The sequence below is a fragment of the Aureococcus anophagefferens genome, assembly GCF_000186865.1.
Source record: "Aureococcus anophagefferens unplaced genomic scaffold AURANscaffold_14, whole genome shotgun sequence".
NCBI classification, from domain to species: domain Eukaryota; class Pelagophyceae; order Pelagomonadales; family Pelagomonadaceae; genus Aureococcus; species Aureococcus anophagefferens.
In genome coordinates, this window is record NW_008705574.1 from 10,282 (window position 1) to 25,414 (window position 15,133).

Sequence of the window (15,133 nt, forward strand, 5' to 3'; positions counted from 1 at the left end):
ACGCGCGCCGTCGCGCCGTCGACGTCGACGCGTGACCGGTCGCGCTCGTAGCGGCGGAGCCCGCCGTCGAGGAACGCGAGCGCCGCGGCCTTGGCGGCGGCCTCGCCGGCGGCGCCGTGGAAGGCGAGGATGCCCGCGCCCCACGTCCGCGCGAGGCCGAGGTCGCCGACGGCGCCCGCGTCGACCCCGGTGTCCGCGAGCGCGACGGTCTTCGGCGCTAAGCGGGGCTTCGCCGGGTCGCCCGTCGCGCGGCAGGCGCGCAAGAAAGGGCATGAGCGTGCCCCAGTGGCCGCCCTGGAAGCCCGTCGGCATGGCCACGTCCTCGGGCGCGTAGAGCAGCGAGGCGCTCGTCGCGGGCGTCTCGAGCGAGACCTTCGCCGCCAGCGCGTCGACGCGCGCGCGCGCGGCGCCGTGGGCCCGGTTGCAGCAGACCGCCGTCGCCCCCACCTCCGCGGCGAGCGCCGCGGCGCCGTCGGCCCAGCGCTCGGACCGGCGCAGCACGAGCGTCGCGCCGTAGCTCGCCTTGAGCTCCGCGGCGAGCGCTTCGAGCGCCGCGGCGAGGTAGACGCGCGCCGCCGGGCCCACGCCGTCGTCGTCCGCCGCCACGAAGCCGAAGACGCAGGCCGCGCCGGACTCCGCCGCGAGGCAGAGCATCGGGTTGTCGCGCAGCCGGAGGTCCGTGGCCCGGAAGAGCGCGAGCGTTCGCGGCGCGCCGGCCGCCGTCGCCGGGAAGAGCGCGTCGACGGCGTCGGCGTCGGCGGCCGTGCGGACGCCCGGCGCTTCCACGAGCGCGCCGACGTCCCGCGCGCCGTAGACCTCCAGGAGCCGCCGCGTCGCGGCCTCGGCGCCCTCCGGGCCCGAGAGGTAGTCCTCGCCCAGCAGCACGCCGTTCCAGGGCCGGAACTTCTGCTGCGCGATGAGCTTCTTCGTCGGCAGAAAGACGGAGCCGACGACGCGCACGTCGGGGTACTCACGCCGCAGCCACGCGAGCGAGTCGTCGAGCTGCGCCGCGTCGCTGCCGAACTGGAGCCAGACCGACTGGACGAGACCCGTCGCGAGCTTCGCCGCGAGCCGGCGCCGCTCCTCCGCGCCCGCGTCGCCGGCCAGGTACGGGTTGAACGCCACGCCGACGCGGACGCCGCGCGTGGTGGAGACCTTCCCGAGAAACGTCGCGGCGTCGAGGCCCGGCTTCGCGTTCGAGCCGGACACGAGCAGCACCTCGGCGCTCTTGCCCGCGAGCGCGCTCAGGAGCCGGCCGAAGCGCGCGACGGCGCCGTCCCGCGGGTCCTTGCCCTTGCAGTTGTACTTGATGGAAAAGTGCGCGCAGACGTCCGAGGCGCCGGCGTCGAGCGCCGCGCTTGTCCACCGCGCGACGTCGTCGCCCTTGTCCTTGTTGACGATGTTGTAGGACGTGTAGCCGCGCGACGCGAGGAAGGCGACGCGCTCGCGCAGCTCGGCGTCGGACTTGAAGAAGAGCTCGACGCGCGGTGTAGCCATGAGCAGCGGCGACGGTTGCGAGCGGAGCGCAGCGCTGCGGAGCGGCGCGTGCTGCGAGCGGAGCGCCACGCTGCGGAGCGCGCTGCTGCTGCCCGATGCTACAAACGCTCCGCAGCGCGGCGCCAGGAGCGCGATGACGAGCTGCAGCAGCGCCGTCGTGCAGGTGTGCTGCGTGGCGACGCAGAGAGCCTCGAGAGCTCGAGCTGCAGCAGCGTCGTGCAACGCGCTGCGTGGTGAGTGCGGAAGTCGAGCTGCGCTGGTGGTCTGCGGGTCGAGCTGCGTCAACGTTGCGGCAGCACAGGTGCAACCTGGCATAAAAATGTGTAAAATTGAAGTTAAAAATCGCGCCCTCTACCACACCTCGAGGATCTCGACGTCGAAGACCAGGGCGCAGTGGGGCGGGACCTTGTCCGGCACGCCCCGCTCCGCGTAGGCCGCGTGGGGCGCGACGGCGATCGTCGCCTTCTCGCCGACGCGCATGGTCCGCGTCGCCTCGCGCCAGCCCCGCGCGACGCCGCTCCGCGTGATGTGGAAGTCGAAGGCCTTGTCCTTGTCCGTCGACGAGTCCATCTTCTGGCCGTCCGCGAGGTAGCCGTCGTAGTGGACGCGGACCATGGCCTCGTCGTCGGGCGTCGGGCCGCGGCCCTCGCGGAGCACGGTCTTCGCGAAGGTCCGGGGCCCCTCGCTCGCGCCGCCCTTGTCCGCGAAGAGGTCCGGCTGGGGCGCCGGGGCCTGGCGCGGGTTCGCCGGCGGGCACGCCGCCGGGTACGACGGCAGGTTCAGGCCCTTCAACGCGTGGCAGAAGCGCTTGTGGTCCTTCCAGTGCTTCTTCTGGCAGTCGCGCGAGCAGTACGCCACGGCCTTGCAGGAGCCGCAGGGCAACAGCTTCCTGTTCTTCGCCGCGCCCATCTTGCAGACGACGCACTGCTTCGCGAGATCCAGGATGCGCGGCTTGTGCTTGTTGCCCGGCTCGCGGTTCAGCGAATCCTTGAAGAAGTCGCTGTTCGCCGAGTTCACAAAGTTGCGCATGAGCGTGACGTTCACGTCGAGGGCCCGCGCGTAGTGCCACCAGCCCCGGGGCACGAGGATCGTCTCGCCGGGCTCGACGACGGCGACGTAGGCCTGGGCCCTGCGCGTGTGCGGGTAGACCGTCGCGTCCGGCGGCGTCGCCGGGTCGAACGCGCGCCGGAGGCCGTCGCTGCCGGAGTCGCCGATCTTCTCCTCCCACGCGTGGAGCCGTAGAAACTCCGCGTCCGACGGCGCGTAGAGCACGAACTGCTTGCGGCCGTCGACCTGGGCGAGCCAGGCGTGGGTCTGCTGGTTGTCGTAGTGGAGCCGCGTCGTCGACCCGGGAACTCCGCAGAAAACTTTCGAGTAGTTGACGACGTTGTTCGGGTTGAAGTCGTCGTCGTGCTTCAGCAGGTCCTCAACGAAGTAGGGGTAGGACCACTCCCGCAGCAGCTCGGGGAACTTGCCGAAGGGCTCCCAGGAGTTCATGTACCACGGGTTCTGCGCCGGCTCGCGGCTGAACGACGTCTCCTCGCCGCGCGCGTACGCGGCGTACTCCGCGATGCTCACGAAGCGCGTGCGCATGGGCGGGTCGTCCCACTCCTGGAGCGGCGCCCGGTCGTTGATGGCGAGCTCCTCGGCGCCGTAGTGCTTCGCGATCCAGTCGAGCGTCCACCGCCGCGCGCCCTTGCCGAACCAGTCCTTCTGCGCGTCCGTGAACACGACGGGCGTGCCCTCGCCGTTGAGCAGGTAGTGCTCGAGCACGTACTTGGGGTCCGCGCCGGAGATCTTCTCGATGGGCTTCGCGCCGGGGATGTCGAGCGGCTCGATGGACTTCCAGGGCACGGCCTTGGCCTTGGCCTCCACCGGCTTCTTGGGCGCAGCGGCGCCGCCCCAGGCCTTTCCACCGTTCGGGGCGCTCTGGGCCGCGCTCTCGGCCTGCGCCCACGACGCCGAGTCCCAGGCGCTCATCGCCGCGCTGCGTCGACAGCCGCGGCACTAGTCGACTTCGCCTTCCAGCCACTCGCGTTTTTATATACCACAGCCGCTTGCCCTTCAAAGGGGACCTCAACACCGCCTTACGCAGGGGCTGAGGGCGCCTGGTCTAAACCGACGGAGCCCCCCCTCGGAGTTCAAACATAGGGCGCTTATTCACACAAGCAAGAGCGAGCGAGCGAGCGAGCGAGCGAGCGAGCGAGCGAGAGGGAGAGGGAGGACGCGGACGCGTCAGGCGGCGGCGCTCGCCAGGCGGTCGCGCTCCGCGTCGAGGCGGTCGCGCTCCTCCGCGAGCTCCGCGGCGCGCCGCTCGAGGGCCGATTTTGCCGCGGCGCCGTCCGACGACGCGCCGTCGTCGTCGGACGACGACGGGGACGACGACGGGGCGCCGGCGAGGTAGTCCGCGCGAGCGAGTTTGACCTAAAAACTGCACAGTAGCCGAAAGTGCTGATTATTTCTCAGCTTAGCCTCTTCTTTCGTCGCCGTTTCGCGCGCCTAGGCGAGCTTCGTGTAGCAGCCGGCGACGCCGAGCTTGCGCTTCGGCGGCGTCGCCTTCTTCTCTCCCGCGTAGCCGAACCAGACGACGGCCATCATCTTCTCGCCCTCGGGCGCGCCGACGGCCTCGAGGATCTTCTCCGGCGCGATGCCCATGGCGCCCGTCATCCACTTGCTCGCGAGGCCCTCGGCGTGGAGCGACAGCATGAAGTTCTGCACCGCGCAGCTGACCTGGCGGGCGGAACGCGGTCGCGGAAAACGCGAAGCTTCGTCGGCGAAAAAAGGTGGACGCCGCGCTACGGACGGCGGCGTGGTCCTCGAGGCCGAGCTTCTCGTCGAGCTTGTGCTTGGACGTGAGCGTGACGACCATCATGCCCGGCACCGCGAGGCAGGCGTCCGCCTTGTCGGCGTTGAGCGCCGCGAACTTCTTGATGGTCTCGGCGCCGCACTGGTAGAAGCGCCAGGGCTCGGACAGAAAGTGGTTGGGAGCGAGGATCGCCGCCTCGAGCGCGCGGTCCACGGCGGCCTGGGGAACTTTCTTCTTGGCGTACTTGACGTGGGAGCGCCGCGTCAGGAGGATCGTGCGGCCGCTGGACTTGCCGCCAAACAAAAGAAGGGTGCCGAGCAACGCGGCGGCGGCCGAGGCGACGAGAAGCGGGAGGTCGGTGCTGAGATCCATGGTCGACTAATGCAGAGCAGCAGCGTCGCGGGCGTAAGGCGGGGGATGAGCTGCACGCGCCCTGCTCTTTCAGCTCGCTGAATAGATGCTGAATTGTGAATTTGTGGCAAATTTTGCAAAGCATGGTCTGCCGAGTTTTGCGGCTCTCGCTCGTCGCAACGGCAGCCTTTGCGCTGTCGACGGCGCGCCAGGATCGATGTGCAAGATTGGCCATCGACACGCTGCACGAAATTCGGGTGGAAAACGCGGCACCGGACCGCTGCCTGGCCAAAGCGCTGCGCGCGGCGAAGGACCTCAGCGACGAGGAGCGCGGCCTCGCCGCATCCAGCGTGCTGGGCTGCGCGTCGCGGCTGAAGCGCTACGAGTGGATCCTCGGCGCGCGCGGCGTGCGCAGCGCCGACGGCGCCGACGTCGCCGCGCGCCTGCTACTCGAGCACGCCGACGAGACGGCCGCGCCGCTGCGCGACGCGCTGGCGGCGCGCGTCGGCGGCGCCGCGGCGCCGCGGAACCCGGTCCCGTGGCCCGACGACGGCGACGACGCGCTCGCGACGCGGTCGGGCGTGCCGCTCTGGCTCGCGCGGCGCCTCCGCCGGGACTTCGGCGACGCGGCCGCCGCGGAGGTCGCGTTCAACTCGACGCTGCGCGGGCCCGTGACGCTGCGCGTCGCCGGCGGGTTCGATCTGGAAACCGTCGCGCGCCGCGTCGGCGCGGCGCGACCTCCGGAAAGTTTGGGCGCTCCGAGGGCGCTCACGCTCCCCTACGGGCGACCGCGCGGCGGCGTCTGGGCGCTGCCCGGCTGGGACGCTGGCGCCTTCGAGGTCCAGGACGCCGGGTCGCAGGCCGTCGCCGAGGCCTGCGGCGGCGGCGGCACCGCGCTCGACTTCTGCGCGGGCAACGGCGGCAAGACCTTGGCGCTCGCGGAGCGCTTCGAAAGCGTCTGGTGCCACGACGTCGACGCGTCCCGCCTCGCGCGGCTCCGGGCGCGGGCGGCGAAGGCCGGCGTGGCGCGGCGCGTCTTCTGCAGCGACGAGGCGCCGCTCCCGGCGGGGCGAACTTTCAACGCCGTCCTCGTCGACGCGCCGTGCTCGGGCTCCGGCGTCCTGCGCCGCTTCGGCCGCACCGTCGACTTCGCCGCCGGCGCCGGCGACGCGGACCTCGACGGCGTCCTCGACGCCCACGCCGCGCTGCGCCGCGCGCGCGACCGCGACGCCGGCGACGCGGACCTCGACGACGTCCTCGACGCGCACGCCGCGCTGCGCCGCGCGCGCGACCGCGGCGCCGGCGACGCGGACCTCGACGACGTCCTCGACGCCCACGCCGCGCTGCGCCGCGCGCGCGACCGCGTCGCCGACGCGCGGTCCGGCGAGGCGCTCGCGGAGCTCGCGGAGCTCCAGCTCGCGATCCTCCGCCGCGCGGCGGACGCGGCCGCGGACCGCCTCGTCTACGCGACGTGCTCCGTGCTCGCCGAGGAGAACGCGGCCGTCGTCCGCGCGTTCGAGGCGTCGCCGGAGTCCTGGGGCTTCGAGCCCTGGGACTTCGACGCGTCTCTCGAGGGCGCGGCCGGCCACGCGCGGACGCTCCTGCCCTCGGCGCGCGCGGACGGCTTCTTCGTCGCCCGCTGGCGACGCGCGTCTGCTACTTAGCCCCGCCGCTGGACGAACACGTCGCCCTCGCCCGTGCGCTGGAGCGGACGGCTTCTTCGTCGCCCGCTGGCGACGCGTGCCTTCTACTTAGCCCCGCCGCTGGACGAACACGTTGCCCTCGCCCGTGCGCTGGACTCTAAGATCCGCGTCGAGGTAGAGCAGGTCGAAGAAGGGCACGGGCGGCTTCTTCGCCGGTCGGAAGAGGAAGAGCACGCGCGTGATGAAGGCCGCGGGCACGGGGATGAAGATCGACTTGAAGAGGCCGAGGAGCCGCTTCCGGAAGGTGACCTTCACGTAGCGGAACGTGAGCTCGAGCCGCGCGCCGCCGATGGGCCTCGCGCTGAGCCGCACCTTCAACGTCTCGACCTTGCTCGCGGGGCTCTCGAAGGCGATGATGTTCGTGATCTTGCCCCTCCTGGCCTCGACGACGTTGGACACCCGGGCGGCGCCGCGCTCCGTCTTCTCGTCGAACGTCGCGTCGGCCGCCGTCGTCCACAGGTTGTTCCACGCGCCGTCGAGCGGCGAGTCCCGCGTGCGCCACGACGCCGCGGCGGCGCCGGCGAGCGACGGCTCCGCCGCGAGCGCGTCGACGGCGGCCACGACCGTCCGCGCGGCCGCGCCGACGCGCTCCGACACGGCGTCGAAGCCCTCCGGGAAGAGGTTCCGCGGCGCGCGGCTCTTCTTGTCCAGTTCGCCGCCGGACACGCCGAAGTCGATGGGCACGTTGCCGTCCATGGCCGTCGCGGCCTTGAACGCGGCGACAGCCTGGAGCAGCGCCCGCTTCGACTGCGGCGGCGCGACGGGACCGCTCCAGGACCAGCGCTCGAAGGCCGCGGCGTTGAGCGGCTGCAGCGCTGCGCCGAGGCGCGGTCGCGGCGCAAACGCGGTCGCGCAGGATGCCAGGGCCAGGACTAGCGCGCTCGCCATCGCAAATGCGTGGCTCGAGCTCAGCATGCGCTGGCCGGGGAAAAATAGATGAAACATCGACTTTTAGTCTTGCCGTGACGTCCTTGTTCAAGAAAACGTGTTGCAGCGGATCAAAACAAGTTGAATGTTTGGGTTGCAGCGGATCAAAACAAGTTGCAGCGGATCAAAACATGTTGCAGCGGATCAAAACAAGGCGAGTTTTATAAAAACCCCTAGGATTTACATTATACTGTATACATACTATTCCACTACATTATACCGTACCACTTGCTCGGTTGGTGGCCCTACCGAGCCCACGGCCGACACCCCCCCCCGCGGTTTCGGCTCGACGGCCCGCGGCCCCGGCGCCCTTGACGTCCACGCGTCCCCGGGGCGCACGGGTGCGTAGACGCGACATGATTTCGATGGTGTTGCGACTCTAGCGAGTCGAGTTTAGGCCTACGCGCGGTGGTGCACCAGCATGATCTCGGCCCATTATTATTATTATTATTATTATTATTATTATTATTATTATTATTATTATTATTATTATTATTATTATTATTATTATTATTATTATTATTATTATTATTATTATTATTGGGGATTTTGCGTCGGAGAAGCCGCACGCCCAAGAGCACACACGGCCGATAGGATTCCCTTCGATTCTTCCCTGCGCCCCAACTTCCCTAAGAGTTCGCTACTAGACAGGCGCCTAGAGGTAACCTTGGGCGCTGTTACGAACCGACGACGTCCCCGCCCTCGCCGTCGACGCCCGCGAGCTCGAAGCGATCGAGCCAACGCGCGACGCAAGCAGAGAAGCAGCAGTCGGCCGTCGCCGAAGACGCGGCCCGGGGGATGGCCGTCAAAAGGCAGTCGCGCCGCCGGTGCGACGCCACGGGCGCGACGTCGCATCTCGTGCGCAGGCACGTCGCGATCTCCGGCGATTCCGCCGCGGCAGAGGCCGGGCCCGCGACGCGGGCCGGGCGCCGCGGAGCGCGCGATTATCGAAGCAAAAAAGCGCCCGCCTAGGACCTCGGCGGCCACTTGCCGTCGCGGAGCCGCTGCGCCAGCAGCGTCTCGTCGGCGATGGCCGTCACGACGCCGCGGCAGTTGCCGCGCAGGCACACCGCGCCGAGCGCGACCTGCGCCTCGGGGCCCGGCCGGTGCGTCATGCGGCTGCCGTTGACGGCCTTGAGCGAGATCTCGAAGTCGTCGGTGCTGCTGAGCACGGAGAAGTCCGCCGGCGCCGTCTCGCCCTCCTGGAGCAGCACGACGTCGCCCCGGACGACGCTGCTAGCTTCGACGTCGCACCACTCGCCCTCTCGTAGCACGAGCGCGTCCTCGGGCACGCTCGCCGCGAACGTGCGCATGGACGGCAGCGAGTAGAGGCAGGGCAGCAGGCAGCAGATCACCGGCGGGCAGTTGACGGGTTTCGTCAAGAGATTGGCGCCCTCGAGGGCGTGGCGGTCCCGCGCCGTCGCCCAGTCCAGCCCGCGCTTCGGGTCCGTGCCCTCGCCGCCGGCCAAGTCCACGGCCGACAGCTCGACGCCGTCGTCGTCCTCGCCGCCGAGCAGCTCCTCGTCGTCGTGCAGCGCGTTTGTCGTCATGGCGGCACGGCCGCAGCAGCTCAGGCAGCCTCGATGCAGAGCTCCGCGCTTGATTGAACGTCAACGTGAGGTTTGAGAGCGTGAAAGAAAAAAGATATCGATGGGCGCCGCGGGCAGCGTCTCCGACTACGAGACGGCCGAGAAGAACTCGGACGCGTCGGCCTTCCCCCCGGCCTTTGCGGAGGTGTCCAAGGCCGTCGCCGAGAAGAAGGCCGCCGGCGCCGGCGACGCCGAGCTGCTGGCCTTCGCCGAGGCCGAGTGCGCCTCCAAGGCGCTCACGGTCCACCTGGACAAGGAGTACTCGGCGTCGACGGGCCGGGGCCGGCTCCACGTGACCGCGTCGACGACGCCGGCGGCGCCCGCGGCCGCGCCCGCCGCGGCGGCCGCGGCGCCGAAGCCCGGCGAGCGGTCGCCGCGCGATTTGGAAGCCTCCAAGGTCGACTGGCTCAGCGGGGTCGTCGTGGAGACGAACAAGAAGCTGCTGGCGACGCCGACGCAGACCTTCGTCGTGCTCACGGACGGCAGCCAGGCCGCGCACCGCGCCTTCGAAGTCGGCAAGACGCTCGTCAAGGACGACGACACCTTGACGGTCATGCACGTCAAGAGCGACAAGGACTACACGGAGCACGAGTTCAAGGCCGACACGATCATGGCGAGGTACGACAGCGAGCTCACGGGCTTCCTACCGGAGAAGCGCCGGAGCTCGCTGCTCCACGTCAAGGACGACAAGACGACGACGAAGTCGTTCATCTCCGAGTGGGTCAACGGTCTCAAGGCCGAGCCCGACGAGGGCGCGACGCCGCGGCGGAGCCACCGCATGCCCAACTTTTTGATCGTGGGCTTCTCGGGGCGCAAGGAGCCGACGCGGGACCCGACGGTGCTGGGGCAGGTCGCGGACCTCAGCCTGAGGACCGTCGCGTGCCCGTGCGTCATCGTGAAACGCGCGCCGACGCCGGGCCCGAAGACGATCACGACCTTCGTCGTCGACCACGAGCGCTGCTGGACGGCCTACCGCCTGCTCCTGGCGATCATGAAGCCCGAGGACAAGCTGCGGGTCGTCACGCTCACGGAGGGCACGGACAACCTGGCGGCCGCGGAGGCGCTCAAGGCCAAGTACCTCGCGCACCTCCACGAGCGGGGCTACACCGGCGACGCCTTCGCGGAGCACTACGCCGTCGACGTGCTGACCAAGGCCGCGGGCGTCACGGCGGCCAAGGCCATCGCGGACATCGTCGACGACGAGCGGCCCGAGTACGTCGCGCTCGCGACGTCGCCCAAGGACCACATCGGCTCCGTCGCGGACCACCTCATCCGCTCCTACAAGGGCAACATCATCGTCATGAAGGGCTAGCATGCTTAATCGCCGGGGCCCTTGTCCTCGAGGTGCTGGAGCTTGGACAGGTAGGCCTTGCCGCGCGCGAGCGAGAACAAGGGGTTCGCGTGCTTGTCGACGTTCGAGTCCCAGAACCCGTCGAGCAGCGCGGACACGTTGCGCCCGACGTCGTAGCCCCGGCCCTTGAAGAGGTGCAGGGCCAGCGTGTGCTGGTCCCAGACGCGGTGCGCGATGAGCTGCTCGAGCGCGTATTTCACGTCGCCGAGCATCGGCCGCGGGAGCACCTGTGTGGAAATCAACCGCCGGTTTGGGACGCGTCCCGACCAAACTTTGAAATGCTCTCGCTCGGTCAACTCGAAGTCGATTCGGCTGATTTTTGGACGAATCGATCGCTCTCGTCGAGTTCTCGAAGCAGAGCCGAAGAGGTTGCGTCGAAATTGTCGCATATGCGCACATTGAAGTCGAGTTGAAGATTTGATTTCCACACGGGGGAGCGCGAGCGCGGCGTCCGAGAAGCGCATGCCGTGCTTCCGCCAGGGCGCGAGGCACTTCTCCGAGAGGTGCCGCTCCTTGTAGGTGCAGTGGTGGTCCTGGCCGATGTAGACCTCGTGGAAGGGCAGCCAGAGCGTCGGGGATTCCGCGGAGCCCGCCGTCGCGTCGCGCCGCATGAGGTCGACGACGTCCCGCTTCAGGACGATGTCCGCGCGCAGCGACAACAAGACGTCCCAGTCGTAGCGTTCCACGAGAGCGTAGGCGCGCCGCAGCAGCTCGTTGGGCAGGATCTGCTTCTTGTGGTCCTTGAGGACGATGTCGCTCCGCGAGACGCCGGCGTTCTTCAGCCAATCCGCGGCGACGTCGCTGTGGTGGCTGCAGGCGAAGACCGTGACGTTCGCCCCGGCGCGCTCGAGGGGCCCGACGACCTTCTTCACGTGGTTCTCGTGCACGCTCCAGTGGTTCGCGTTCACGTGGATGATCTTGTTGCGATGCCGCTCGCTCTTGTAGGAGCCGTAGTGCATGCCGCGCCAGAGCAGCGCGACGCGGGCGCCGGCCCAGCTGCTCGCGGCGGCCGTGCGCGCCTTCCAGGGCTTGTCGCTCGTTTTTGCCGCGGCGGCGACGACCGCGATGAGGTGAGCCCATCGAATCACCATACGCTCGTAGCCCACTTAGGCCGATCTTGAATGCGGCATCATCATCTGACCGAGCTCGGATTCGTTGCGTCGACAAAATCGACTGCCTCTCTCGGCGCCACCGAGTCGAATTATTTGGGAGAGGAGAAGGCAAACCCCATCACCCCGGGCGCCGACCATGCGCTCGTCGACCTTCTGGAACCTCCTCAAGGGCTCGAGCAAGGAGCGCCACCCGTCCCCGACGACGGTGACGAAGACCCCGCTGACCAACAGCGTGTCGCCGCCCGCGTCGCCCAAAACCTCCGACGCCGACAGCGACGACGCCCGGTCCTCCTCCTGCGCCTCCACGACCAAGCCCCCGGAGCCCGACGAGGCGAAGAAGAGCCACCGGCGGCTCCACAGCGACCCGGAGCGCTTCTCCCGGGGCAAGAAGCGCGCGTGCGGCCTCTGCGGAGCGCACGCGGGCGACGTGCTCGAGCCCCTCACGGAGCCCCTCATGGGCGAGGGCCACCCGCTCAAGCCCGACGCCGCGAACCCGGCGAACGACGCCCCGCACCGGGTCGACGCCGTCGAGGACGCGGGGGCCGCGGCCGGGCCCCGTTCCGGGAACGCGCGCCGGGCGCCCGAGGCGTGGCGCCGGGACCTGCGCGCCGTGAGCCTGCTGGGCCAGGGCAGCTTCGGCAAGGTCCACCTCGTCACGGACGGCGACGAGCAGTACGCCCTCAAGTCCGTCGCGACCGCGTCGCTCGCGACGGAGAAGAAGCGCGAGCACGCGCGGTCCGAGCGCCTCGCGCTCGAGCTGTTGCGGGGCCACGCGAACGTGCTGACGCTGCTCGGCGCCTGGCGCGCGCCCGGCGCGCTCCACATCGTCACGGAGTGCGCCTGGGGCGGCGAGCTCTTCCGCCACCTGCAGCGGAAGAAGCGCTTCGAGCCCGCGGAGGCGCGGTTCATCGTCGCGGAGCTGTCGAGCGCGTTGGTCCACGCCCACGGCCACCGCGTGGCCTACCGCGACGTCAAGCCCGAGAACGTGCTCTTCGACGCGCGGGGCCACGTGCTCCTCGCCGATTTCGGGCTTTCGAAAATCTTGGACGCGGACGCCGAATCGTCCGTCTTCCGGGTCTCGGGCTGCGCCTCTCTCTGCGGCACGCCCGAGTACATGGCGCCGGAGGTGCTGAACCGCGTCGACTACGGCGGCAACGTGGACTGGTGGGCGCTGGGCATGCTCACGGCCGAGCTCGTGACCGGGCTCCCCCCGTGGTACACGGAGGACCGCGTCGAGCTGTTCCGCCGCGTGCGCTACGCGCCGCTCCAGGCGCGCTACCTCGTGGCGCCGGACAAGCTGGCGTCGGGCGACCCGCTGGCGCGCGACACGGCCTACTTTGTGGAGGCGCTGCTGAAGCGCGACGCGAAGGCGCGCCTGGCGGACGACGAGCTGGCGGCGCACTCCTTCTTCACCGAGTTGTGCGGCAACGACTTCGCGAAGCTGGCGTCTCTGGAGCCGCCCTTCAACCCCATGCGCGACGACGGCGGCGAGGGCGTCGTGCTCGTCGACGAGCGCGCCGCGCCGCCGCCGCTGCCGCCGCGGAAGGTGTCCGTCGACGGCGCGAGCGAGCCGCCGCCGCCGCCGCCGCCGCCGGCGCTGCTGGGCTCGAGCGCGGCGCTGCGGCGCAACTTCGAGATCGACGGCGACCGGCTCTGCCTGACGGCCGACGAGATCGCCCTCGAGGTCGCGTCCGCGGCGCCCGCGCCGCCGCCGCCGCCGCCGTCCGCGTCGGGCTCGCCGCCCGCGCCCCCGGACCACTTCCCCGCCTGGGAATACCCCACGCCCTAAAGGGACCGGTTTTTGGCGCCTTACTCGGCGGGCGACGGCGGCGCGGGGAGGTCGTAGGAGTGGATCGCCGCGAGCTCCGCGTCGAAGACCGCGTGGTGAACGAGCTTGTCGACGACGCGGCCCGCGACGGCGGCCTCCTGCGCGGGGCTCGGCTCCGTCTCGACGAAGGGCGGCAGCGTGTTCTCCCAGGCGCCGTCGCTGCCGAAGTACTTCTTGTACATCTCCTTGCGGTGGCCGACGTCGCTCTCGTCGCCGCCGTGGATGTTGATGGACTTGATCTTCTCCTCCGACGTCACGGGCTCGTCGTCCAAGGCCGTGAGGCGCTGGAGGCGCACGATGACGCGCCGCTTGTAGAAGTCCAGGGACGCGCAGGGGTTGCCCCGCAGGAAGAGGGACGAGAAGAGCGGCAGGTCCGCGAGTCTTTCCACTTCCCGCACCCGCTCCACCGCGTTGTCCGACGCGTCCAGGCTCCCGAGCTGGACGCACTTCTGCAAGCCGTCGAGGGACGCGATGGCGTTGTTCGCCACGGACAGCTTCTGGAGGAGCACGAGCTTCTCCAAATTCTCGAGGAACCGCAAGCAGTTGTCGTCGAGCGAGAGATCGACGAGCGGCAGACTCCCCAGCCCGTCGATCTTGCCGATCTTGTTCCCGTTCAGCGACAGGGTCGTCAGGTAGGCGAGCCCGGACACGCCCGAGATCGTGCGGATGCGGTTGCCGTCCAGGTAGAGCTTCTCGAGGTAGCGGTGGCCCGACTGGTCCTTGATCGCGCGGACGCGGTTCCGCGAGAGGTCCGCGACGCGGAGCTGGGACCCCACGTGGGACGCGCCCGTGGACCAGGCCGACCCCGGCGCGCACTCGGGGAACTGGAGATCCAGCACCTCCGCGAGCTGGTTGTCCGACGCGTCCAGGTTCGTGAGGTACGGCACCCTTTCTAAACTTCTCAAATCCGTGAGGAGGTTCTTGGAGACGTTGATGGTCTGGAGGTGGGGGTACTCCTCCAGCAAACTTAAATCCGTGATGAGCCGGTCCGACACGGTGAACCCGAGGAAGACGTGCCTGAGGTCGAACGCGCCGCGGCCGAGCGTGTGCAGCCCCTTGACCATGTCGGCCCGGTCCAGCGCCCTCCCCCCCCGCTTCTTCCGCTCCTGCTCGCGCCGCGCCTGGCGGCCCCGGTAGACGCGCCCGATGCTCGTACTCGCGTGGCTCATGTCCCGCTGCATGCCCACCTTTTTGGCGGCGAGGCGCCCCCGCTGCCGGTTCTGGAGCACCGTCGCCGCGTGCTCGCGCTCCTTCCGCAGCGTCGCCGTCCGCGCGGCGACGCGCCGGCTCCGCCGCCCGCGGGAGATGGCCTGCAGCCGCGTCGCCGCGTCCGACTCCTCCTGGTGGATCATGGTTAAAGCGGCAGCGTCTATTCGCGCGCTGATCGACCGCCGGTTTTGATGATACCTGGCATTGAATCAAAGGTGCCTCGATGTTTGACCTGCGGCGCCGGTCTAGCGGGTTGTCCCCTAATGGCCTTCGCGCCAGCGCCCGCGCCGCCGCCGCCGCGCCGCGAGGCCTTCGCGCCGACGCGCTACGCGCGGCAGGCCGACGAGTTCCCGCGCCGGCTCCAGTCGACCGTCGACGGCGCCCTCGGCCGCTTCCCGCCCGTGCTCGCCGCCCGCGCGCAGCAGACGTCCTGCGCCGCCGTGCCCGTGCCCGAGACGACGCTGGTCTTGCTCGTGGGCCTCGTCCACGGCGGCCGCTGGCGCAGCGCGTCGGAGATGCGGCGCGTGCTCGCGCGCGCCGCGCACAAGCCGGTGCCGAGCGTGCAGGACATCGGCGCGACGTTCGACGCCGTCGCCGCGGAGCTCGGCGTGTCCCGGCGCGTCAGCGCGTCGGGCACGCGCGAGTACTGCGTGCGCGACCGCGCGCACGCGTTCCGGCTCCTCTCGTTCCGCGCGAAGACGGCGCGACGAGTCGCCGGGGAGGACGCGGCGGAGGCGGCGGAGGACGCGGCGGAGGCGCC

The 15,133-nt window shown here is 69.9% G+C and overlaps 5 protein-coding genes across 5 annotated transcripts; 2 read left to right on the forward strand and 3 right to left on the reverse strand.

Annotated features, from left to right (window-relative positions):
• Positions 1–1,848: 1,848 nt before the first annotated feature.
• Positions 1,849–2,112, reverse strand: AURANDRAFT_28774 (hypothetical protein; the record flags this gene model as incomplete). The annotated part of the gene is made up of 1 exon (XM_009040388.1): positions 1,849–2,112. The coding sequence occupies one exon, from the start codon at positions 2,110–2,112 to the stop codon at positions 1,849–1,851; it is 264 nt and encodes an 87-aa protein (XP_009038636.1).
• Positions 2,113–3,937: 1,825 nt separating this feature from the next.
• On the reverse strand, positions 3,938–7,245 carry AURANDRAFT_71910 (hypothetical protein; the record flags this gene model as incomplete). Its single annotated transcript, XM_009040387.1, has 3 exons — positions 3,938–4,227; positions 4,301–4,522; positions 6,430–7,245. 3 exons carry the CDS (start codon positions 7,243–7,245, stop codon positions 3,997–3,999), a joined length of 1,269 nt encoding a protein of 422 aa, XP_009038635.1.
• A 1,689-nt stretch (positions 7,246–8,934) lies between these two features.
• AURANDRAFT_65278 (hypothetical protein) lies at positions 8,935–10,185 on the forward strand (the record flags this gene model as incomplete). Its single annotated transcript, XM_009040170.1, has 1 exon — positions 8,935–10,185. One exon carries the CDS (start codon positions 8,935–8,937, stop codon positions 10,183–10,185), a length of 1,251 nt encoding a protein of 416 aa, XP_009038418.1.
• A 1,605-nt stretch (positions 10,186–11,790) lies between these two features.
• Positions 11,791–12,606, forward strand: AURANDRAFT_28829 (hypothetical protein; the record flags this gene model as incomplete). The annotated part of the gene is made up of 1 exon (XM_009040171.1): positions 11,791–12,606. A coding segment is annotated over one exon (816 nt), but the record flags the coding sequence as incomplete, so codon positions are not given.
• A 539-nt stretch (positions 12,607–13,145) lies between these two features.
• AURANDRAFT_28821 (hypothetical protein) lies at positions 13,146–14,228 on the reverse strand (the record flags this gene model as incomplete). The annotated part of the gene is made up of 1 exon (XM_009040386.1): positions 13,146–14,228. The coding sequence occupies one exon, from the start codon at positions 14,226–14,228 to the stop codon at positions 13,146–13,148; it is 1,083 nt and encodes a 360-aa protein (XP_009038634.1).
• Positions 14,229–15,133: the final 905 nt, after the last annotated feature.